The sequence below is a fragment of the Populus euphratica genome, unplaced genomic scaffold (genome assembly GCF_000495115.2).
Source record: "Populus euphratica unplaced genomic scaffold, PopEup_1.0 scaffold2.1, whole genome shotgun sequence".
Classification (NCBI taxonomy): domain Eukaryota; kingdom Viridiplantae; phylum Streptophyta; class Magnoliopsida; order Malpighiales; family Salicaceae; genus Populus; species Populus euphratica.
The window spans coordinates 7,424,195-7,447,518 of record NW_011499846.1 but is presented as its reverse complement, the minus strand read 5'-3'; the positions used below and the strand labels follow the sequence as shown (position 1 = coordinate 7,447,518).

The 23,324-nt window shown below is 35.5% G+C and overlaps 3 protein-coding genes and 1 long non-coding RNA gene across 6 annotated transcripts; 1 reads left to right on the top strand and 3 right to left on the bottom strand.

Annotated features, from left to right (window-relative positions):
* Positions 1-476: 476 nt before the first annotated feature.
* LOC105137137 (proline-rich receptor-like protein kinase PERK15) lies at positions 477-6,929 on the bottom strand. Its single transcript, XM_011042764.1, has 8 exons — positions 6,496-6,929; positions 5,427-5,867; positions 4,800-5,171; positions 3,486-3,698; positions 2,457-2,834; positions 1,554-1,797; positions 1,328-1,475; positions 477-1,193 (listed from the first exon to the last, which is right to left on the bottom strand). The coding sequence occupies exons 1-8, from the start codon at positions 6,524-6,526 to the stop codon at positions 819-821; spliced, it is 2,202 nt and encodes a 733-aa protein (XP_011041066.1). The 5' UTR covers positions 6,527-6,929; the 3' UTR covers positions 477-818.
* A 4,372-nt stretch (positions 6,930-11,301) lies between these two features.
* On the top strand, positions 11,302-13,577 carry LOC105137127 (pentatricopeptide repeat-containing protein At1g02370, mitochondrial-like). Of its 2 annotated transcripts, none has more exons than XM_011042744.1 (2): positions 11,302-11,658; positions 12,177-13,577. In XM_011042744.1, the coding sequence occupies exons 1-2, from the start codon at positions 11,398-11,400 to the stop codon at positions 13,434-13,436; spliced, it is 1,521 nt and encodes a 506-aa protein (XP_011041046.1). In that variant the 5' UTR covers positions 11,302-11,397; the 3' UTR covers positions 13,437-13,577. The 2 variants fall into 2 exon arrangements, with proteins under 2 accessions (XP_011041046.1, XP_011041055.1); XM_011042753.1 differs by having other exon boundaries at positions 11,554-11,639.
* Positions 13,578-13,856: 279 nt separating this feature from the next.
* Positions 13,857-16,772, bottom strand: LOC105137122 (uncharacterized). The gene is made up of 3 exons (XR_844490.1): positions 16,677-16,772; positions 16,113-16,460; positions 13,857-14,285 (listed from the first exon to the last, which is right to left on the bottom strand). It is a non-coding gene; the product is annotated as an uncharacterized LOC105137122 (long non-coding RNA).
* Positions 16,773-18,212: 1,440 nt separating this feature from the next.
* On the bottom strand, positions 18,213-23,033 carry LOC105137110 (heme binding protein). 2 transcript variants are annotated; one of them, XR_844489.1, is made up of 9 exons: positions 22,602-23,033; positions 22,458-22,525; positions 22,089-22,155; positions 21,824-21,978; positions 21,632-21,702; positions 19,857-19,925; positions 19,198-19,298; positions 18,337-18,705; positions 18,213-18,306 (listed from the first exon to the last, which is right to left on the bottom strand). XR_844489.1 is itself a non-coding variant. In XM_011042720.1 (8 exons), the coding sequence occupies exons 1-8, from the start codon at positions 22,860-22,862 to the stop codon at positions 18,409-18,411; spliced, it is 1,089 nt and encodes a 362-aa protein (XP_011041022.1). In that variant the 5' UTR covers positions 22,863-23,033; the 3' UTR covers positions 18,220-18,408. The 2 variants fall into 2 exon arrangements, 1 of the variants encoding a protein (XP_011041022.1); XM_011042720.1 differs by having other exon boundaries at positions 18,220-18,705.
* Between the last annotated feature and the right edge of the window lie 291 nt (positions 23,034-23,324).

Sequence of the window (23,324 nt, the reverse complement as noted above, 5' to 3'; positions counted from 1 at the left end):
TAAAGGGTATGGAATTCAATGGCTCAGGTTGCAATGGAAGTAAGTGGTTTTCAACAAAGAGCTTGTTCTGCCTGGCCTCGACAAAAAGCGAGGAAGGAAAATGAGAGCCAAAAGATGATTACAGGAGGCCACTCTGCCAGTCAACTTCAACTTGGTGATGCTACATGCAAGTCTGTCTACGCAATTGTAATGCATTGTTTCCTTGACATCTGAATCAGTTTCCAAATGTTTACCGGAGAAGCAACTTTAAATTTTGCAGGCTAAAAGAATAATTCTTCAAGCAGCACTTACCATCTCAATTTACTTGTTTTTTGCTCCAAAAAATACCTTTTTGCTCGTCAAAATTTTCCATCTCGTTTAACTTTCTTTTCTTTATTCAATATCTTTAAGGAAAAAAAACACAATAAATCTGAAAAGAACATGGCATTAACAGAAGGACTATGTCATAAATGGGTTTGTGAAACTACAAGCGTGAGTTATAAATAACTCGTAAAAGAAAGGGTGAAGATTAAATAAGGACCCTTGAAGGCCATCCAATATAGCAAGCTACGAGGCATATATACAAAATTTCATCAGCCATGTAGAGAATAGCTACACTGCTTTCAGGAGAACTTAACAGTGGTCATCCACAAGGCAACACAAAAAACAGCCACTCCCCAACTTCCAACCAATCACAACTACAAAATCTATCCCAAAAAGAAATCCTAATAAATATTGCCCCACTTTGAACTTTTCAAATTCCTCACATTGTTGTATTGGGACATCAAATGAAAACTTCAAACTAAGTAAAGTCTCCAAGTTGACTACCTTTGAGATATTCATCGTCCTTCATGAAGATCTTCTGAGAAAACTGCTGTCCGAGAGATGTTGTCGTTATCAAAGGCGCTTAGACCAGAGTAAGGACCAGATGAGAACATTGAAGATGTCCCGTCAGATTCAAAGGTAGTAGATGACTGTCTCAGGTTGGCCCGGGCATTGGGGGCTAACATGGAATCTTGATATTCCATTACACGCTGCACCATTTTAAGAGACTGAACCACTTCACCCATAGTTGGTCGCTGGCTTGCCTCGGGGGCCACACAAGCTGCTGCAATTGTGCAAACTCGTACAAAATCCTCCTTCGGATATTTTCCTCCAAGCCTTGGATCAACAAGCTCTTCTAACCGATCCTTGTCTCTCAGAATGGGCCTGGCCTGAAAGCAATTAAAGAGAATTTGTTAACCGCTCCAGAATTTTAATAACTGTGAGATGTTTTTATATTGCCAAATATCAAGTTATGAAACCAGGAATTCTAATGATGGGTTGAAATGGTCAGTATCCTACTAACCCAAGTGACAAGGTTCTCTTGACCAGATGGCTGTGCCATGTCAACAGGCTTCCTTCCAGTCAGCAACTCAAGGAGGACAACTCCATAGCTATAAACATCACTCTTTACTAGTAGATGTCCGGTCATAGCATACTCAGGGGCTACATACCTATAAATCAACACCATTTCATCTCAATGCCCATCAAATTGGGAACATACAATTAAGAAGAGAGAGACTCAAACAAACCCAAATGTTCCCATGACACGTGTAGACAGATAATTTGCTCTGCCTTCAGGCGCCTGTTTGGCAAGTCCAAAATCAGCAACTTTAGCCTGAAAATTGTTCTCGAGCAATATATTGGATGCCTTGAAATCTCTGTGGATCACACAGGGTTGTGAATCCTCATGTAGGTATGCAAGTCCTCTTGCAGCATCAAGTGCAATCTTCATTCTGGTATCCCAGTCCAGAGGACAATTTACACCCAGAGGACCTGAGGCATGCATGTTTGGAGCAGCATTAATATTTTGAATAATATAATGCAATATACTGTAGCAAGGATTCATGCATGTCTGTACCAGCCCAACTTGTTAGATTCTCAGAAATCAGATGCAAGCACAGTAAAACAATCATTAACTGTTCATGTTTATACCTGTTATCATTCGTCCACATGATATTCAACAAACTCATAAATTTAGTTCAATTTGATAAACAGACCACACTAAAGAAAATCAATTTCAATTTCTTAGAAGCGTAGCTGATGGGGCCAATTTAGGGTCCACAAAAGAAAGGTCTATTGATGGTTAACAATCTAGAGAAAAAGGAACCAGATGACGGAACAATCCATAGTGTATTAAATATCATATCTCGTGGGCGCTTATGCTGTGAAGTCATGTTTACATCCAACATTAGAAAGAAAACAAACCAGGTGCAAAACTTCACTGCTTGGACTTGATGCTTGCTCTCGCACACTAGTGTTAACCCAGGTTGAAACCAGTACATTCAACTAAAGAGCCAGACATGTTCAGAATATGTAATGAATAATGCCTAATTTTTTTAACATATATTCCATCTCCATGCAACCAAATTAGAACGAAAATTTCATATCAAACACTAAAATACTGGTAAATTGGAAAGAAAATATCAAACTACCATGGAGCCAGGCCTCCAGGCTTCCATTTGGAACAAGCTCATAGCACAGTAAGTTTTGTGAAGAGTCACGACTGCTATAGTAGCCCACAAGTTTGACAAGATTACGGTGATGCAGCCTGCTAAGCATCTCAACCTCCACCAAAAATTCTTTATCCCCTTGTTGCCCTCCATTAGTAAGCCTCTTAATTGCTACAGCTGTGCCATCACTTAAGACACCTTTGAAAACTCTACCAAACCCACCCTCTCCAAGTATGCTTGCAGGTTCAAAGTTGTTTGTTGCTGCTTTAAGTTCTTCATAGGCTAGAAACCGTGAACTTGAAGGATGTGGAAGAGACCCTGCTGCTGGAGCTGGAGCTGGATCTATGGTCCTTGGCTTTACTGATTTTGGAAAGAAAAAAATTGAAATCAACAAGCAAGATGACATGAAAGAATAGATGAGCAAAGAACCATAAGAAAACTTAAAACAGAAGTCAGATGCGAGCATTATCATAATAAATGAGAGCAGTGTTCCCTAGAGTTTCTTAAATGCTTCTATGAAAAGCACAATAGATTGGTCCCACTTCTTCAGTAAGGTGAAGTGTGTAAAGAAATTGATGGATAGCAGGAAACTTCTCTTCTTGACTTCCTCCTCTGAGATGGCTCTCCTTGCTTTCTATAATACGTCATTAAAAACAGCATGAAAGTTTGTCTAGTTATTATTTAACATTCCCAAATCTATCCATGTAATATGGTTGGAATGCACAAATTAAACCCCTAATGGCTTAAGGCCGCATACAAAACAGAAAGAGTCCTTTGCAGAGAAGCATACATTTGGCATGCATTCCTCGTATAAAGATCAAATTGAGAGAGGAACTTTTCACAATCAAGAGAAAACCTTACAGGTCCCAATGAGTGACTCACTACTAGCAATGATAATCAGAGATAATGACACAAATTCCTTGGTGTAGACACTATACATTACCACTATGGAAGATTCCAAAAATAAATCAGAGTGACAGTAAATAGTGGTCCTTGATATTTAAGACATACCAGTTTCTTTAGAGGATGCTTTAGGCTTCCCTTTGTGTAATGCGCACGAACAAATTATAAGCATAGATACAATGGCAATAATCACAATACCCGCACCAATACCCAGAATAAGAATCAAATTTGTATGTTTGCCTTTCTTTGAAGAACCAACTGCTGACGAAGTTGAAGATTGATACACTGGTGCCTTCATAGGTGATGAAGCAACAATAGGAGCTGTATGTAAGAGGTAAAGAAACTTCAATGTACATAATGGAGAACTAGAATCTCTATGGTATTTACTGCCATATATTTTGGAACCTAAACAAAGATTTTACAAGATAATATCAAACAGCAACCTGAAGGCCAACACAGTTCCTCTCTCCCCCTCTCTCTCATGCTTTCATAGGAAGTCTGTGACAACCTCAATTGAAGGCTAAATTTTAAGTCTTGTTTATTTACTTTACTCAATGATTTATTATTTACTACCAAAATCATAATCACTTGACAGTGTGAATTTTTCTTTCTTTTTGACAGGAAAGGTAGCAATTCACATCATATACTACATGCAGCAGATTTTTCCACCGCCAGATTTGAATACAAAATTTGTATGAATTTGAACACGTGCTGTTCTACTGGATTGAAAGTAGAAAGTGGCTACAACACACCATTTGCAGAAACATATGTTAGAATTGCACATTCTGAAATCCAAACAAAGTTATTACATAAGACAGAAATCACAAAGCAAATTGAAGGTTAACAACATGAGGCACTATCCAACAAAGTCTGTCTATGACTCTATCCTCTTTGTGTGGAAATTTAAAAATAGTCACCTCTTATGGCTAATTTTTTTTTTTCTTGTTAGTTTGTTCAGTTATCTATTTATTTACCATCATTTTGACTAGGAAGGCTATATTTACATCAAATCACAACATACACGCAGCAAATTTTCTGAGTGTTTGATTTGATAATAAATTCAGTATAAATTTGAACCATGTGCCCTTATATTTGGATTGAAAACAGAAAGCCATATCGTTTTCAGAGACATTCTAGTATTGTACAGTGAATCAGGTGGCCTCTTCTTGCAATTTGGTAGCATTCTGATGGGCCATGTCCTTGTAAACCAGGTAATTTCCTCTTGCCCAAACTTATATAATCACTCTTTTATCTTTGGTAACACAGAGTTTATCAGGAAGCATACAACTGACACATAGAAATATACATAAGCCGAAGATGAATGTAGTGAAGAAAAGCTATATGTGATGGCCAAGACCATGGCACTACATATAAAAAACACATAGGCATCCTTGAAACAAAGGAGGCTGCGTCAAAATTTACCTGGTGAAGGTGTTGGAGGTTCAAACCAAGTAAGATTCAGGAGTTCATAATCACCCACAAGAGTGGAGTCAAAATGAACCTTATGAAAGGTAAGTGAAGAGTTTACGAAAGATGCATCACCGGCAGAGAAACTGATTCCCGTGTGAGGAGTGATATCCATTGAAATATTTAATCTGGATAGGCTTAGTACATAAAAGTTTATCAGCTCAATTTGAGAAACTTGCATGCCAAGCTGGGAAGCTAGTTCTTCTAGAAACATGTTCCAATTAGGATTTTGTGAGACATTCAAAAGGAGAAGATCAAGCTTTATTGGATACACACAGTGGCAATCATGACTTCCTCGTTTCAGCACCATGTCTGGTTTACAACAATCTGCACAATGAAAAATCAATTCTAATGCCAATGTCTATGGTCACAGCACAATCACAGATTTCTTTAGTAGGACTTATCTACAAGTTATGCAAGCATGCCAATGCATTATCAAGCTCTTGGTATAAGACAGTTTATATAGGAAGTAAAACATTGGACACTTTTTCTTCTATGGTTAAATTGCTCTTCCTACAAATGAAGCATGAAAACAAAAGGAGAAGAGGAGAAAAGAAAGATACTTAACCACAGCTGTCTTACCAGAGATGGAAGGAGATAATGGGGGCTGAGCTAAACCAGTAGGATTTGTGCCATCACCAGACTGAGTAGGAGCAACATCTACCAATCCAACACCGGGAGGCACCAATCCATTCTTCTTCATTGATGGTTTAGACAATCGTGAACTAGTAGGGGGGTGACCAGAAGTTATCAGTGGACCATAATTAGGAGGATGGGCTGGTGCTACCACAAATGTTGGTGCACCATGAGGTGAGAAATGTTTTTCCCGTGGTTTATGTAACAATGGTAGATTGGCTGGGAGGGGTAGATCAGGAATGGCTGGTGCTTCCGAAGGCACTCTAGCCGGAGATAAGATTGGTCCTTCAAACTGATGATCAGCTAAATCAGCATTGATGGTGGAGATTACATAACATGAATTGATGAAAAGCTGCAGAAACAAATACCAGACTCTTCTTGATAATCCTGCAACCCGCATACAAAATTCCAACCTAATAAGATCAGGAAAACAGAATAGAAACTCTGGTAGCAGAGTAAATGCAATTTAAGTGCTTTAAAATTTCAATCGAATTCTACTTTCTTTTCCAATGACCTACGATCAACACTGACAGCTAACTTTAACAAATAACTGAATAATCAACCCAAAGCTCTACTCTGTTATATCTCAAATGCAACAAACGAAGCAAAAGAAAGAAAGAAATTAAAAAATTTAAATCTAATATTGTTACAACCAGGGACGTGGGGGCGGGGGGATAGTGGCGCAGCGTAACCCTACTTATAGAAATGAAATTTTACATCTTCTATATAGAGATCGAGCATTCGAAACTTTCTTTTCATTGTTTACTTCTATTGCAAAATAAAGCATCGTAAAACATGATAACATATTGTGCCGATAATATCAGAATTTGATTCAGCATCCAAAACCCCTAACGGAACAAAAAAAAAAACCAAAAATCAGCAGAGTGAGCTAAAATATCAAAGAAAACCACTGCAGTACTTGAGGGTTTTAACATTCACCTAGTGCAATTTCTTTCCTAAATTTCCTCATTCAGCAAAAAAAACAGCATTAATGTTCGGGGAAAAAAAAAATTACCGGTGGTATTTGAAACTGCAAGCACCGACATCACCTACGCGATTGATTGAGAGCACTCGTCCCGTCAGATCTGTGAGATTGCAAGCAAATAAACGGCGAGATCACACTCTAATTGAGCAAAGAACCCAAACGGACGGACGGAAAGCATATAACACTATAAGCAAAATCCATTTGGCAAAAACAGAGAAGGAGGCTCCAAGGGTGGAGATATTATCATAAGAATTGGAACTCGGCGTTGATAACTCAGAGCAAAACACTCCATTAATGAGTTAACTCGAAGAGGAGAGATGATTGAACTGGAGGCTTCAGAAGGAAGGGAAACGGCAGACACTTTTTATGACTGTTTTGGCGGAGAATACCGATTTGTTTTCTTTCACTCTGCAATCAGTAGCACAGTACTGGAGAAGCCTTTTTTTTAAGATATTTTCCTTTATATATATATATAGGAAAATATTTGTTTTGGATAATTTTGAGACGTTTTTTCTGCCCGTCGAGTGAAGAAAAAAGCGGAGAAGGGCACGCACGGACTTTTTCATAATGTCCAGCGAGCGCCGCTGACGGAAAAGTACAAGCTAACGGTTAAAAAAGAAGAGGATATTTGTTTCACGACTGGCATGATATGACCGCAGGAAGGCAAGATTTGTTGGAATTAAATTTGAAAATCTAGAAAAAAAAATGTAGAAATGAGATTTTCCAGGACTTGTTTGTGTGTTTGATAATATAATATAATGCAGGTTTTTTGTAAATATTTTTTAAATTAAATTATAATATTTAAGTTTTTTTTATAATTTTAATATTAATATGTCAAAATTATTTAATAACATAAAAATATTAATTTAATGATTTTTCTTCCACCATGCTTTCCGAACTCCTCTCGATTAAATTTCAATTATATTTAAATTTTTAATAGAATTCCAATTATATAGACACGTAGGGAGCAGATGCTTCAAGTGGGCTAAAGATATTTAATAGAATTCCAATTATATATTCCAATTTAAATTCCAATATTTAAATTATCAAAAAATTTAAATTTCAATTATTTTTTATTTCCCGATTACAAGTGGGCTAAAGATAGTTTTGACTCGTAGGGAGCAGATGCTTCCAAGCGTCTTACCGCTAATCTTTGCTCTTTCACTGTCATTAATCACGTGGCAATAGCAATTACCAGTAATCTCGAGAGTATTTCAATCTCACCAGTCACCACCAACAGAACAAGTTCTTGCGTGTAATTTTTTTTTAGTATTTTTCTTGTTTTTTTATATTAATTAATCAAAATTATAAAAAAATAATAATTTAATTTTTTTTCATATTAAACACGTTGACCACCAAAACAAATTGCGACTTTGACAATGACGGTCTGCGGGTTTGGGAATGCTCGTAAGCGAGGCTCCGCCGCACGTTGGCAGAATATATTTGTAAACCACATGTCAATGCAAGATCTGTACACGTTCGTTGAGATATGACAAACGACACACCAGCCCTACAAATCAGGGACTACTTTTAACTTTTACCGTGCTGTGTACTCCCGGCTGCCTCCCACGTGTCATTTTCTTCATACCATTTTACCTGAAGATTATTATATCAATTCGAGAAGGAATTTTTCTTAAAGCCCTGCATGGACTAATTTATATATTTTTTTATTAATTTTTTAAAATTGTAAAGTTAATAAATATATAAATTTTAATAGTTTTGAATTGATAATTTTTTAAAAATAAATTTAAAATTTAATCAGTTAAATTATACCTTTTAAAATTAAAAAAATATAATTTTTTTATTTTTATAGAAGGCGGCGAATTTCTATTTCTATATGTTTTAATTATTAATATTACTAATCAAGCTTGGAAGGTACACAAACGAGACGCATGGAATTGGGACTTGCGACGGGTTGCTCAAGTACACAAACGGGACTCTCAAAAGCGGCACTTCGTGTGATTGCTCAAATTGCTCGTGAAGGGGAAATCCCGATAATAATCTTCGTTTTCTTAATGAATATTTAAGAATAAATATAATTTATAGGCACACTTAGCTCTCCTGTGGGATTGTTGTCAAAACAGAATTTAAGTCAGAATTTAAATAATTTTTTTACTAGAATTATTTTTTATATTAATATTAAAAATAATTTTTTAAATATATTTTTAATATATTTTTAAATAAAAATAATTTAAAAAATAAACACTATTATTCTAAAGTACAAGGGAGAAGACAGTAGGTTTTTTCTCTCCTTTTTTTTGGGTGAAATATATTATGTGATTCGGTTGCATGTGATGATAGCGGCCAGTTCAGATGACCCTGCGCAATCGCCCATGCATTCCCAGGAGATCATGCTGTCTGTGAAAGCGTTGCTGGAATTATGGGCGATATCATGTCACCTTGCACCTAACTCTGCACGCACCTACCATCTCCTCGTGCATTTTATTTTAATTCTAATTTTTAACTACGTCCATCATTCTCCACCTCATGACCTCTCTCCCCCGGTGATTCATTTTATTTATTTTCAAAACAACAGACGGATTGTTAACCTGCCATTACCAAAAACAACATTGAAGACAACAAATGAGCAACTGTTTGTTATTGCAGGACAAAGAACAATAAAAATAATTCCAAGGGCAGCGTTGATTATAGCGATTATTTTTAATTTAATTTGATTTTTATTTAAAAAAAATAACTAAATTAATTAAAAAACAAAATCAAACTGAAACTGGTTTAAACTGATAAGTTTCAGTTCGGTTATTTTAAAATAAAAATCAAAACTCAAACTGATTGTTTTACAATCGGTTTGGTTTTGGTTCTATTTAGTTATCTTTTATCAAAAATAAAAAATTATATTGTTTTTGGAGATGTTTTTTGTAATTTTTAATAGGTTTTGTGTCAATTTGACTAGAATTTTTTATTTAACTCGGTTTTTTGGTTTGGTTTTTTATTAATTTTGATTTGGTTTAGTTTGGTTTAATTTTTTGATTTTAAATTTATAAAATTAAATTGAACCAGTTGGTTTTTTAAAATATTCTAATATGTATTTTTTTAAAGTTCAGTTTCTTTTTTTGGTTCACTGATTGGTTTTTTAAGATATTCTAATTGTTTCTTTTATAGTTTAGTTTTTTTAATTATTTATTATTTATTTTGATTTAATTAATTTTTCAATTATGATGCGTGTCAACATTGTAGGTCCAGCGCCAAGCTGAACGGTTTGATTAAACATAAGAAGACCGAGATTAAGCTAAAATGGTCGAGCCCAATTGGTAATAATCATGATAAACAAGCCCAAATTCAACCTAAGCAAGCCTATCCGCCCAATACGTCAGCTTGAGAACTTGCTGGAAAGGGGCTGTTTTAAAATATGCTCGGTCCAGAGTAACCAATTACCTTAACAAATGGCTAGAATTTACCTCGACCAGTTTAGATTATTTTTTTTTTGGTGGAAAGTTCCAGCCAGGTGATTGACATTGAAGAAATCCTTTTGTCAAGCGTTTCAAATGACAAGCAATTTTTCAGTGGTGAAATACAGTCCGCTCGATGAGTGAATAAACTGTAGGGTCCCTGACCATTTTGTTACGACACAAAGTGAGAAGAAACAAACAAGTCATCGCCAATGCGTTCGATGATTTCGTGCAAAAAGATGATAATACATATAAAAAAGTATGGGGCAGCAGCCATGGTTGAGTTGTGAAGATTTCAACATCTGGCGTCGGTTGAAGACGAGAGTTTTGGTTGTATATATAATATGAGAGTCTCTTTTCTTTTTGAGAGGTCACTTTTCAATGATATAATTTATTATATGGTTGAACTCATGTAAGTTGGAAAAATATCATTGAAGGGCTTATTACATTTTGATGTGGATAAACATTATCATTAATGCTAAGTGATGCTATTTGTGAGAATATAGTGATATTGTGCTATACAACCCCTTCAACTAGAAAGTTACGATGATGTCATTATTTTATATCGGTTTAGAAACAAGAATTTTAATTGTTTATATAATACAAGGATCTTCTCTATTTCTAAAAAACATTTTTTTAATAATAAAATTTATTATATAACTAAATTCTTGTTAACTGAAATAATATTCTTTAAAAAATTTATTGTGTGGGGGTATAAACACATATTCTGATTGACTTTATTTGTAAATATGAACATACATCATTATTCACTCTGTACACAAGCCTTTCAACTAGGATATTATGATATCATCATCTTATATCAATTTAAAAATAAGAATTTTAGTTGTATATATAGCATGAGAGTCTTTTCTATCTCTAAAAAATATTTTTTTTAATGATAAAACTTATTATATAACTGAATTCATGTTAAATAAAATAGTATTCTTTAAAAAATCTACCGTATATAAGTGTAAATACATATTCTGATTGGTTCTATTTGTAAACATGAACACGCATTATTATTGGCTCTTGTTATAAAAACAATAGACATGTTATGCTGCCCAATCTTATCACTTTAAAGACTATAACGATACAGACATGTCATATTAACTAAGAAGAGAGAATCTTAATTGCTTATATAGTATACGAGTTTCTTCTCTTTTTTAATAGTTATCTTTTAATTTATTATACAGTTAAATTCATATTAATTATGACAATATCTCTTAAAAAAGTTATCATATCCAACACAAATTAATTTTGATGTCATATATAGTAACATTAATAGTACAATCCTACCAAAAAAAATTTAGGTAATTTTTTTTAGTGTACGTAAGAACAGAAAAAAAAAACAAAAACAAAAACATAATAGAAGTAAACTGAACCCAGGAATTTTCCGGTGCTAATAATATTTTATTATTTATTTAAAAAAAATTAAAATAAAACCACCTAAAATTTCCTTCGAGAAACCCTACTAAAACCCTTTCTCGAGAGAGAGAACGCTTTAATTAACAGTGAATCTAAGTACATGACGAGGATTCCAAGTCATCTGTTATGGAAGGGATCATGGGTGGTGCGGCAGCTATGCACGGCGGCAGAGGCGGTGCCTGTAGCGCTGGAAAAACGGAAGAGGCTGTACAAGAGGTTGTCGGAACTAGGGGCAAGCGGCGGGAGCGTGTCAAAGACGTTAAATGATTTCGTGTTGGAAGGCGGAAAAACAAACAAAGTCGATCTCCTTGCTTGCATCAGAGAGCTCCGCAAGTACGGCAGGTTCGACTATGCCATTGAGGTCCATCTGTCTGTCTCTGTTTCATTTGTCAAATCTCTTGATTTTTTCACGTCCCCAGGGCCCTTGATTCACCTTTGAGGCTAAGGGTTGCTAGCTTATTTGTTAAATTTTTTTCCAATCTAATTTTAGACTAAGATTTGGGTGTATTGATATACCGATGCCTGCATTTATAACCCAAATTGGAAAAGTAACGCGAGTACTTGGAATGTCATTGAATCCAGCAATAAATATGGCTATAGCCCATAGCTATGAATGAATGAATATTTTGTTTCTAGGAATCCACATATCACCACGAGACAAGTGTTTTGGTTGGGCAACCATGATTGCTTGTTTCTTGTAATTGAGATATGAAAACAATGTGCTGTCTATTTGTACTCATCAAATTGCGCAAAAAAGTTGCTTTGGCTATTTTATTTTTGTTTCCTAGTTGTGCTCTAGTTTTGCAAGCTATGCGTCTTCTTTCTTTGTTTCCTCTATTCTTTGAGTTGATTGGGATCGCTTTGATTTGTGTCATACAGGTAATGGAGTGGATGCAGAAGAGGAAAATGAACGTTTCCCATGCAGTTTACCTAGATCTTATAGCAAAGACCAAAGGGATAGCTGCAGCCGAGAATTATTTTGACAACCTCTCACCATCTGAGCAAAATCATTCAACTCATGGAGCGCTTCTGAGCTGTTACTGCAGGGAACTTATGTCTGAAAAGGCACTGACTCTTTTTGAAAAAATGGACAAGATGAAGTTTCTTTCAACTTCTTTGCCTTTTAACAATCTCATTAGCCTACATTTGAGATTGGACCAACCTGAGAAGGTGCTTCCCATTGTACAAGAGATGAAGCAGAAAGGCATATCTCCATGTACCTTCACTTATAACATGTGGATGCAGAGCTATGGATGCTTAAATGATTTTGAGGGGGTAGAGAGAGTTCTAGATGAGATGAAAATGGATGGTCAAAAAAACTTTTCTTGGACTACATACACTAACCTTGCTACAATCTATGTCAAGGCTGGGCATTTTGACAAAGCTGAATCGGCTCTCAAAAAGGTAGAGGAACAGATAGAACGTGGACGTGAAATTAAGAAAAAACGCAGACAAGGTGATTACCGTGAAGCTTATCATTTTCTGATTACCCTTTATGCTGGCACTTCTAACCTAGGTGAGGTCAATCGGGTGTGGAATTCCCTAAAGTCGAACTTCCACACAACAACCAATGTTAGTTACCTTACCATGCTTCACACTCTTGCTAAGTTAAAAGATGTTGAGGGTCTACTGAAGTGTTTTAAGGAGTGGGAGTCCAGTTGCCACAGTTATGATATGAGGTTAGCAAATGTTGCTATAAGAGCCTGCCTAGAGCATGACATGTATGAAGAAGCTGCATTAATATTTGATAATGCTCTTAAGAGGACCGAAGGATTGTTCTTTAATGCCCGAGAGATGTTCATGGTTTTCTTCTTGAAGAACCATCAACTGGATTTGGCTCTGAAGCACATGAAAGCTGCTTTTTCCGAAGTCAAAGAGATTGAATGGCAACCAGAGCCAAAAACAGTGAGTGCATTTTTTGCTTATTTTGAAGATGAGAAAGATGTTAATGGTGCTGAGAGACTATGTAAGATTTTGAAGCACATCAATCGTCTTGACTCAAATGCTTACGATTTGTTGCTGAAGACTTACATAGCTGCTGGCAATTTGGCCCCAGAGATGCGGCAGAGGTTGGAAGAAGATGGAATTGAAATAAACCCCGAGCTTGAGAACTTGCTTGAAAGGGTCTGCCCTAAATAGGTCCAGGTCTGGAACATGCAAACAAAAACTTTAGACCCTTCCAATGAGTAACAATTTGAATTTGATATTGAAGGTATCCATATGCTAAGCATTTCAAATGACAGGAAATCTTTAATTTCAGGAACAAAATCCAGTTGATGTAATTATGTGTATAAATAATTACCAATCACATATTTGATAAAGTAATGCTAATCTTGCATAATAGTCTTAAAGAATTTATTTACCGAAAAAATAACAACAGTTGGATGGATATCTTTAGACAGTAAGTGAATTTCATCTACGAATCTCATGAATCCTGTGGTTGATATTTGACTTGCTACCGTCCATGCATCAATAAAAATTCCTAACTTTATTTGAGTTTAATGGAGTGGAGTTTACCAACATTATCCATCATGTTATCAATAACATTATGGAACCAAATGCGGCAAAATCAGTCTCTTTAATTGTTCCAAGTAAAATTACATCCCATTCTTTATACATTGTAAAATTGTTGTATTATCCAGCGTGAGAAATAAAATCACTAGAATAGAGCTGGCTCGCTATACATGCTAATTTAATAGCTTGAACCAATTCATGGTGGCACCTCTAATGGAATGACTCGTCCCTAAATGCACTGCTGTCCCCATGGCAAGTTTGGCTGGAAAAATGCGATGCAGGATGGACGAACCCTAAATGCTCTACCTCTCCTTGTCGCAAGTTTGGCTGGTAAAATGCAATGTGGGATGGACGACTAAAGCAACATGGAAAAGCTTCGGATTTGTAGGTCAGCTTTTAGACTTTCTGTTTCATGGTCACATCTACATGAGATTTAGGTTGATAGTGCTCATCTGTATCCACCTCTTCAATTTCCTGGCAAACAAACTGTTACGACTGAAGATCTTGCATGAATTAGTAAGGAAATAAGCTCCTGAGCAATAACCCAACAGATGGACACAGATAATCCATGTGTTTCTGGGTTCTGCAAAAGCAATTGCCCCCACAGTAGTATCTTCAAAATATTGGCCACTACAACTCAGTAACATTTCCTGGTATTGGTAGTGTAATGCTTTTTATGTGAAAATGGAAACAACTACTAAAAATTCCAAAACCTGTTTTTCAACATAGTTTTATTCAAAATACCTATAAAACATCTTAAAAAACATATAAATATATTCATAACTTTAAAAAACCACTCTAAGAACCAAATTTAACCCAAAATAAAAAATTAATAAGAACCCAAATCAGTTTTTTATGAACTTTTAAATATAAAAAAACCTAATATAAATATAAACTCTCCTCATAAAATTTAGAGGTCATTATCCAATTATGATCCACAAGGTTCTTGGAGGGATAGCTAAGAAACATCTTTTCCGTGTTTTTTAATTAAAGCCATGCTTGTTTCTTGGAAAATAGTTTCTGGGAATCATTTTTCAAACTTTCCTGTGTTTATTTGTCATTAGGAAAGTTGGTCAATGAAAAATATTTTCCAGTCAACAAAAAACATTTTCCAGTCAACGGAAAACACTTTTCGGTTAACAAAAAACACTTTCTGGTCAACGAAAAATATTTTTCAGTCAAAGAAAAAATTGGCTTGGTTTTCAAGAAAGTGTTTTCCTTTTTAGCTGTATTTGTTTTTCGGAAAGTGATTTCCGAAAAAACACTTTCCAAACTTTCTTTTGTTTGTTTGTTGTTAAGAAAGTTGGTAAACGGAAAACACTTTCCAATTAAAGGAAAATTTGGCTTGATTTTCAGGAAAGTGTTTTCCTGAAAAATTTGGGAGGAAAACACTTTCCGAAAGTTGTGAAAAATTTAAAAATATCATTATTTGCTGATTATATCAAATTTGATCCTCAAACTTTTGATTGCTATATATATTTTGTTTTGAATATTTATTTTTCAATTTAATTTCTTAAAATTTAATTTTTATATTAACTTTGGTCTTCATTTTTATAATTGTTATTTGTTTTTCTCCTATTATTTTTTTATTAAAATTTTTTTTCTATCAAATTTGATCTTCATTTTTTTATTGTTATTTATTTTATTTGAAATACTTTATGAAATGTTAATTATTATTATTTTAATTTCTTCATCTTTTTTTTAGATTTGATCTTTATTATTTTGATTATTATTTATTTATTTTTTCAATTTTATTAGTATTCAACTTTTTAATTTGTAAAATTTATTCCTTATTATTTTAATAAACTTGAGAAAAATAAAATATTAATAAATTATTTTCCAGTTTATTTTCCATAACATAACCAAACACTGGAAAGTGTTTTCCAATTTATTTTTCATAACATTATCAAACATCAAAAAATACTTTACTTTTCAGGAATTATTTTTATCTGAAATTCACTTTTTTAAAATTTACTTTTAAAAAAAAATAATTTTCCTCCAAATAAAAGAAGCCTACACAGAGCCTAAGTGACAGCTCTCAAGACCCGGATTGACACCATTATAGTAGCAAATTGACACCATTATAGTAGCAAGCCCACAAATTTTAGCATATCACAAGAATGGCCCCTCTATATTTCAAACTTCAAAGAAAAACCCCATAAAAGAGTCATAATTATCATAAAACATTTCCTAAACCAAATGATGCTGTCTTAATTCTGGCAACGCGAGAATCCGCTCAATTACAGAACTACATCAAGCATAATAGCAGAAAAAAAGAAAAGGAAAGATGCACAGTCTAACCTGATAATCAACACATTGCATTTCCACAATGAAAAAATATTTTAGCCAACGTGCGTGCAGAAAAATAGAGATCCAAATCCAAGTAGTTTGGGGCATCCAAACTGTAAATCATCATCAAATATTACAGCACAAAGGATAAATCATCAAACTTTGAACTTGACATACCTTAGCGACCAGTTTTTATACGTAGAATATAAGAAAAATACAGTTAATATAAAAATGAAGCAGCATGAGAGAATAGTAGCGAAGCTCATTCGACTCGGCGCTTTCTTCTTCTTGCTCTGTTTCAGCAGAGCTTGAGGCTTGATCCTTCCCATCTCCTACTACCTATACTCCAAATCTGCAAGACTTGCACACAATTACTGAATATCATTAGTCTACTCAAATTTCACCAATTATTGAACTTTGAATTCCAAATTTGTTTAGCATAAATTGGTCAACGGTAACTAAGATCTAAAGAGATTCATGCTAATAAATAAATCGAATCAAAAGAGAGGGATTGAGAGAGAGAGAGAGCGCGGAAGTACCTGTTTGAGAGGTGAGTTGACGTGTGTGTGGAAGTACCTGTTTGAGAGGTGAGTTGACTGCTTTCTTTCTGATTGATAGGTACTGCATTTGATTTTAAGTTTATTTCATGTTTTTTCAGCAGGTTCTTATTTGGGCCAAAATGATAGATGGGCCCAAATGATTTTCGGCCTCCTTTTGTTGGATTCGGGAATTTGGTCTTTTTATGGGATCCGGCGTTACACTTATTTGAAACTGCATGGACCATAAATTCCTGTAACACGCTTTATGTCCTCTCTCAGTTTTCACTCTGCTTAGAGAGATTAATTTTCTGCGAGTCTTAACTTGCCTTCCTCTGGACCATCTAACTGGATAGCAGTGTAGTGTCTTGAATCATGCACAACCGCTCCGTCTCTATACCATCTCAATAGAGCCCTAGATCTCCTTCCGCTGCATCATATAAAATAACACATTTATCAACGCATTAATTATAGTAATTACGAATTAGCTTTCCTTAATTTAAAACTCAAATATAGAATTACCTTTCGTGCAAACCTAGAGGAAGGTGAAATCCCCAAAACCTAGCCATGGTGAAGCGTTTGGCGTGCCAGACATGAGTTATCGATCTCGTGGTGCCATCTCCAGAAGTGGCAAAACCAATTCCTGGATTCTTTTTTGAAGTTCAATTTGCCAGCAAACTCGGCGAGGGACTTTATCGAAGCCGGATCCAGGTCATCTGTTGCTTTAGCAGACAGTCCTAATTTCCTCTTTCTAGGTCTCTATTTTGCAGCTTGATTGTTTTAAGCAGTGGTTATTCTTTTCTTGTTTCTTAGAGATCGGAAATTATCGTTTATTCGGTTTGATACGATTAAGTGGAGACTCTCGAGTTCAGGCGCTCTGTTTTCTGCAAATTTTTTAACATTCATTTTTCGAGGGGGAGCTGTTGATACTTGAGATTTTTTGCTTCCATCACCAGCCATTGCAACCTGATTCTCAAAAGAAACGCGCATCTGCAGATTATGCCATCGCTCGCTGTATAAGCTTTGGATTATTTACAGTTTGCCTGTGGTTTTTACTTTTTAGGGTTAGTTACTGTTCTTACTTGTCACAGCGCGCGGCACCTGGACACAAAGGGAGGATGAGCAGAAGAGGACGCGCCGTTTGTTTCTGGTGGCATTGCGGTCCTTTTCATAAAATAAAATAAAAAATGATTTAAAAAAAATTAAATCAATATTTTTTTAATATTTTTGTATGTTTTGATTTATTGATATTATAAAATAAAAAATATATATCATTTTAATATATTTTTAAATAAAAAGTATTTGAAAAGCTTTAGAATTTTAATTTTTTTCTGAATATCACATAGGTTTTATAGAAGGTTAGTTCCTGGACGGTAAATACCCTCAGTTAAAACCCGTTTTCTCATTATGCATTTTTCCAACCAGGTCGTCAAACTCAAACTCAAAACCAGCTGTCTATCTAATAGAGAGCGTTGTTAACCTGGGACTTGTGCGCCGGTACTTCAAAAACCAAAAGGCTGGTGTATTGCACACGCAATCAAGAAGCAAAATACATACAGCATCAGTTAAAGAATATCCAAAAAGAAAAAGAAAGTGATAAAACACATCATAAAGGTTTTAATAAACTACCAATTGAGTTAATAATAAATAAATAAAAAATCTATCGATGTAGGTAGTGATCGAAGTACAGACAAAGATGCGGTAGTGATCGAAGTACAGACAAAGTAGTACAGTTCTCAATTACGGTACGCTCACCGAGCCCCATTGCTGGCCTAAAGATTTCCCATGGTTTCATAGGGTTCATTCCGGGATCTAGTTGCTGCTCTATATCCCACAAAAACAGAGAGACATATAGAGACAACTGAGAATAGAAGGGCAAAGGCACTGGCAACATCTCCTGAGCTGCCTGTTGTAGATGCCTTCAGCATAGAACTGCCTGGAGAGATGTCCAGGGGTATCCAATGACAGTTGACAGAATAGTGACCAGATCCATGCCATGAATTCCCGTCAACTGGATACCAGAATGCCACAGCCATCTTGCTAGATCCACCAATTGTAAACTGAGCATCCTGCAGAAATTAGAGAAAGCAGCTCATTCAGAACCTCTTGCTGCAAGGTAATATTTTCAACCACAAACCTATGCAACAATCAAACAGTATGAGTTCCAATATGTATCCTTGAATCCTTTCCGATTCAAGTCTTGATGTTGGGAGCAAAGCTCAATAACGAGCATGGTGAGAAGTTAGTATCAAACTGCAGATATCCTCTCTAAGCACACGTGATATCATTATCATGCCACAATGGCGATGAAATAGAATCAAGGTTATGCTACTAGACTTGATAATCACCATTCAGGCCATGGTACTCTCTGTCTCTCTCTTTTTTTAGAAGACATGATAACCCTCTTTAACAAAAAGCGAGTGAGGAAAACATGGTGTAAGTGATATCAAAACATGGATTAAAACATTCACTGAAATTGATTAAAGCGAACTACTATAAAATTTCTTATATTCAAGCCCAAGGGTAACCAAATATCTGAATATCATGGATGGGTTTCTAACCTGTTGGAGACGATCCATGGTTCTTAAAGGCCGAGAGAATTCAAAGAAATACGTTCCCTTCTGACTATCTGGTGTATAAGGACTGTCTTCCTCTACAAAACCTGTTAGCAAAATATTAAAATCAAATTTCAAAGGAGAAAGATGCAGATATTGTCAAAGCATACAAGATGAATATGGATATAAAGGCAGATCATAACCCACAATTTGAGACTAAAACAGCAGGCTGCACAAAAATGGTGATACGGAACCAAATTGAACTTACTGTGTCTTAGAGGCAATTTTCTTAAGAAATAGATCAATTCAATTCCTTTCCAATTTCAAGTTCCCTTTTCACAGCACAGATTTTGATGCATGGCTCCTTAAGCACCATCTTTAATCATACAAAATAGAAACTCATGTGATTGGGTATTGAAAACATGATTAATCTAGCCTAGAGCGAATTTGTACAAGGCACAATATTGACGTGTGTTTAACAAAGCTGATCACGCTTCTTGTACGAGTCACATTCTTTTTCTTAATTGTACAACAAAGCTGCATGGATTTCTCGGCATGTTAAAGCTATACGTGTTCTCAATTTGTTACCACGGATATCAACAACAATAGGTAGAAGAACAAAGTTTTGAAAACCAAACAAAGGAAGAAAAAAAAAGGGCAATCACCTGAGAAAACATTGAAGCTACTGTGCCACCATGCCCCTTTCCAGTTATTCTGACCAATAGAATCATTTCCTGAAAAACAGATTGGTTAATACATGCTCACCATTAGAAAGGTTGGCTTGAAATAACCAAACATGCAAGCTAAGAAATGAATAGCAAACATTGTTAAAATGGATAACAACCAGCATCAGAAATTGAATTCGTAAGTTTGGATTTGTGGTTAGCTTAACAAAGTGTACATCTGAAGAAAGAAATGATCCCCATACGCATAAGATATGCTTCTGAAAGCCCAAGAAAGTGGGCTTGGTAAATTATTACAAAGACTCATAGCAAATCATCCGCCACAATAGGTAGTGCTCCTAGGACCAATTCTAGTTGAACAAGATGAGCTAGATCTTAAAATAGCATAGAGGCTCATGATTATCAATATCTCCCCACCACTTCTTTACAGAGCCTGTAAAAAAATTTGTGAGAGACATTTACATTTCCTCCTGGGAAGAGAAAATAAGAAAACTAACAAATTGAAAGTTTGAACACTAAGGATCAAATTGGTGTTAAGACTGTTTTGACTTCTTTTTTCCAAAAAGTTTATCATAACTAATTTTGTGAGGTAAAAAGACTTCTGTAGGGCAACGGGGTTACCAAACATCTTAATTCTAGAATGGTGATTCAATAGTTACATGATCACCACAAGTGCCAAACAAGTACAAGTTATCTTCATATGGAGCATTTAAGGCCATGTCTGGTCAGGAACCATGAGTGTGGTTTTGAGAAGTGAAACACTCTGATCATGCATATCAAATCATAATAGAACATACTACTACAGAAAATGCACAACAATGGCTGAAGCTATAGCAAGTTGTACAGTTCCCATTCTGCGTCTTTTTGTTATTGGTTTGATAGGGACTGGTATTTTAATTATCAACTTTTACTCTTCTATCCAAAATAGTTTAAGGTTTAATCTCATTTGAGAATAAGATATTTGACAGGTTGGAGAAGGAAGATGTTGGTAGTCAAGCTAACTGATAATAGGATTTCGAAGGAATTTACTAAGAAGTCACAAGTCCAGCACAATAAACCATAACAATTATGAATTAGAGACATGGTGAAAACTAAGAAGAAACAAGTGATCTGACTAAAAGTGTAAGGATCTTAAACATAGAATGACGGCTGCAAAAACAAGTGCAAAGGCAATGGGAAAATATTTTCCATAGAATAAAGGGTTCTTTATACCAAAGTTGATACAGTTAATTATTAGTGTTAGTAGACAGAAAGGAAGGGAGAATTGTAAGCTCCACTTAGCAAGGGGAGCAATCTCAAGTTTGAGCCTAGGACGGTCCGTCTTAGAAAGGTGCAGCCATTGAATTACACAATGGTTAGAGTGACAGGAGTTTAGTAGGATAGGATGGAAAGCATTACGGTGCATAATGGAAGACAAGAATTTAAGATGCATACATCAGTGGATGTCCTTGGAGAATAGGTAGCACTGAGGATGAAGTGGTTGACATATCGAGATCTTTGCAAAGGTCTTAAGGTGAGTGTCAATATCAACAGAGCATGAAATGGACAGCTTCATAAAAAGAAAGCTTTGATTTTGGAAGAGCATGTAATGAATTCTAAGCCACCTTGACTGTGCTCCTTCTAATCACTTTGGTTAGTGCTTCATCCCACTTTCCTTTTTTTCCCCTTTAAAGGCAGTTCCATCATTTTCATATCATGCAAGCATACCTTTTTCACCCAATTGACAATTAAAACTGAATAGTTAATTCAAGAAGTACCTGAAGGACCAGTGCCATCAAGGTATCTACAGTGTGGATTCCAAGAATAGAGATCAACCAAATGACCAAACCTGTTCAGAAGTAAGAATAAAGAATTAAAAATAAAAATAAAAATAACCAAATTCTGCAAATATCACCAACAAAACATGTCATCCCATGGTTCTGATAGTGAAGAAGTTAATATGGCAGCACCTGTCACCTCCATTTCCATCTCTGTTGTCTAGTGGATTCCCACCATAGAGCCGTCCTGGGATAGCATTTCCAATTGAGAAGTGCATAATATCAACTTCATGACCTTTGCAGGTCTTCCTATTGCAAGTACCAGTTCCCTCCTTGCAGCCACCCATCTAAAAAGATACAAGCAATCCTCAATTTTCACTCTCTGATTAAGAAACCACAACGAACATGATGAGCTAACAACGTGACAGCATGCCAGATAATCAGTGGAGTAACTTACATTGTGATAGGTTGCTTCATCGCCAATCGGAAACATGAGAGCAACTGATGGGCATTTTTTGTTATCACTGCAGCATAAAAATCCAATTCAATCCAACAAAAAGGGAAAAAAGGAGAAAAAGGCCTTCAAAATTGAGAAGTCAAAGCATCAGCAATTTGAATTAACCAAAACACGCACTCTCTTAACCATTCCCGAAACGGAAGAAACCCAGCAGGAAAAAAATATATATATAAAAAGGTAACAAAAGGAAAGTAGAGACAAGAATTTGATGTGAATATAGATAATAAAAAAAATCAGCACTAAAGCAACCAGAAAGATTAATTCCATATCCAATAGATAAATAATGCAACAAATCAATCCAAAAATTACCCTTTTGTATAAGCATAGTTCCCATCAACTTGCAACAAGAAAAACACATCGTTACCATCATGCAAGGCCTGCGAAATTCACTGTGATCTATTAACAGCTGATTTATTAAAGCGTGATACTAATTTTCGAACAAAAAATCCTTACCTTGACGGTCATCTTTCCTCCTGTGTATTTTTTATCGTCATCGGGGTCGAGAGCAGGAAGCAGTGAGGAGTCCAAGCCGTCAATGTCTTTCCAATCATCGGCGTGGCCATCGAGGGTGATGAATCCAGGCTTGAACTCGGCTTCTATTCTGATCTCTTCGTCGGAATCGCAGCTCCACTCACCTGATTCCTGATGTGAATTGACCCATCCGATCCAGGACGAGCCAAGAACCGATAGTAGCAAGAGAAGTCGAAGAAGCATTGTTTTGTATGGGATGAAATTTCCTGCTACGGGCTGTGTTTGTGTGTTTGGGGTGTTTTGGCATGCTGCGTTCCGGGGCTGACTCAACTTGTGAATAAAACTAGCGTTTTGACTCTGCTACTGTCTGAGTTTTGCTATAATAAAAAAAAAAATAACATGTCATCAAAACGTACCAGTACTTCCTTACTTTCGTTTTTGTACTACTCCTGCTACTTTTCCTTGGAGAGGAGCCTCACACGTGGACAGATCAAAGGGCAAATGCACTTGGATAAATAGTGGTCCCAGGAAATAGGAATTGGTTTTTTAATATATATATATAAAGATAGAAGGTCTGGGATGTAATTACAGTTCGTTTTTAGTTGACTACTATTGTCCCGCGCTACGTGGTCATTTTTTAATATAAAAAATACTAAAACAAACCATGATGTAAGAATATTAATTCTTTATACAATGCTACATGTA

Coding starts and splice junctions, on each gene's coding strand:
- LOC105137137 (XM_011042764.1), bottom strand. CDS start 6,526: ATGTCGGTGCTTGCAGTTTCAAATACCACCG. Junction 5,172..5,426: donor ATTATCTCCTTCCATCTCTG/GTAAGACAGCTG, acceptor TTCATTGTGCAG/ATTGTTGTAAACCAGACATG. Junction 1,798..2,456: donor CCTGGAGGCCTGGCTCCATG/GTAGTTTGATAT, acceptor TGCATGCCTCAG/GTCCTCTGGGTGTAAATTGT.
- LOC105137127 (XM_011042744.1), top strand. CDS start 11,398: ATGACGAGGATTCCAAGTCATCTGTTATGGAAGGGATCATGGGTGGTG. Junction 11,659..12,176: donor GGTTCGACTATGCCATTGAG/GTCCATCTGTCT, acceptor TGTGTCATACAG/GTAATGGAGTGGATGCAGAA.
- LOC105137110 (XM_011042720.1), bottom strand. CDS start 22,862: ATGCTTCTTCGACTTCTCTTGCTACTATCGGTTCTTGGCTCGTCCTGG. Junction 22,526..22,601: donor GAGGAAAGATGACCGTCAAG/GTAAGGATTTTT, acceptor TGAATTTCGCAG/GCCTTGCATGATGGTAACGA. Junction 22,156..22,457: donor AACTATGCTTATACAAAAGG/GTAATTTTTGGA, acceptor TTTATGCTGCAG/TGATAACAAAAAATGCCCAT.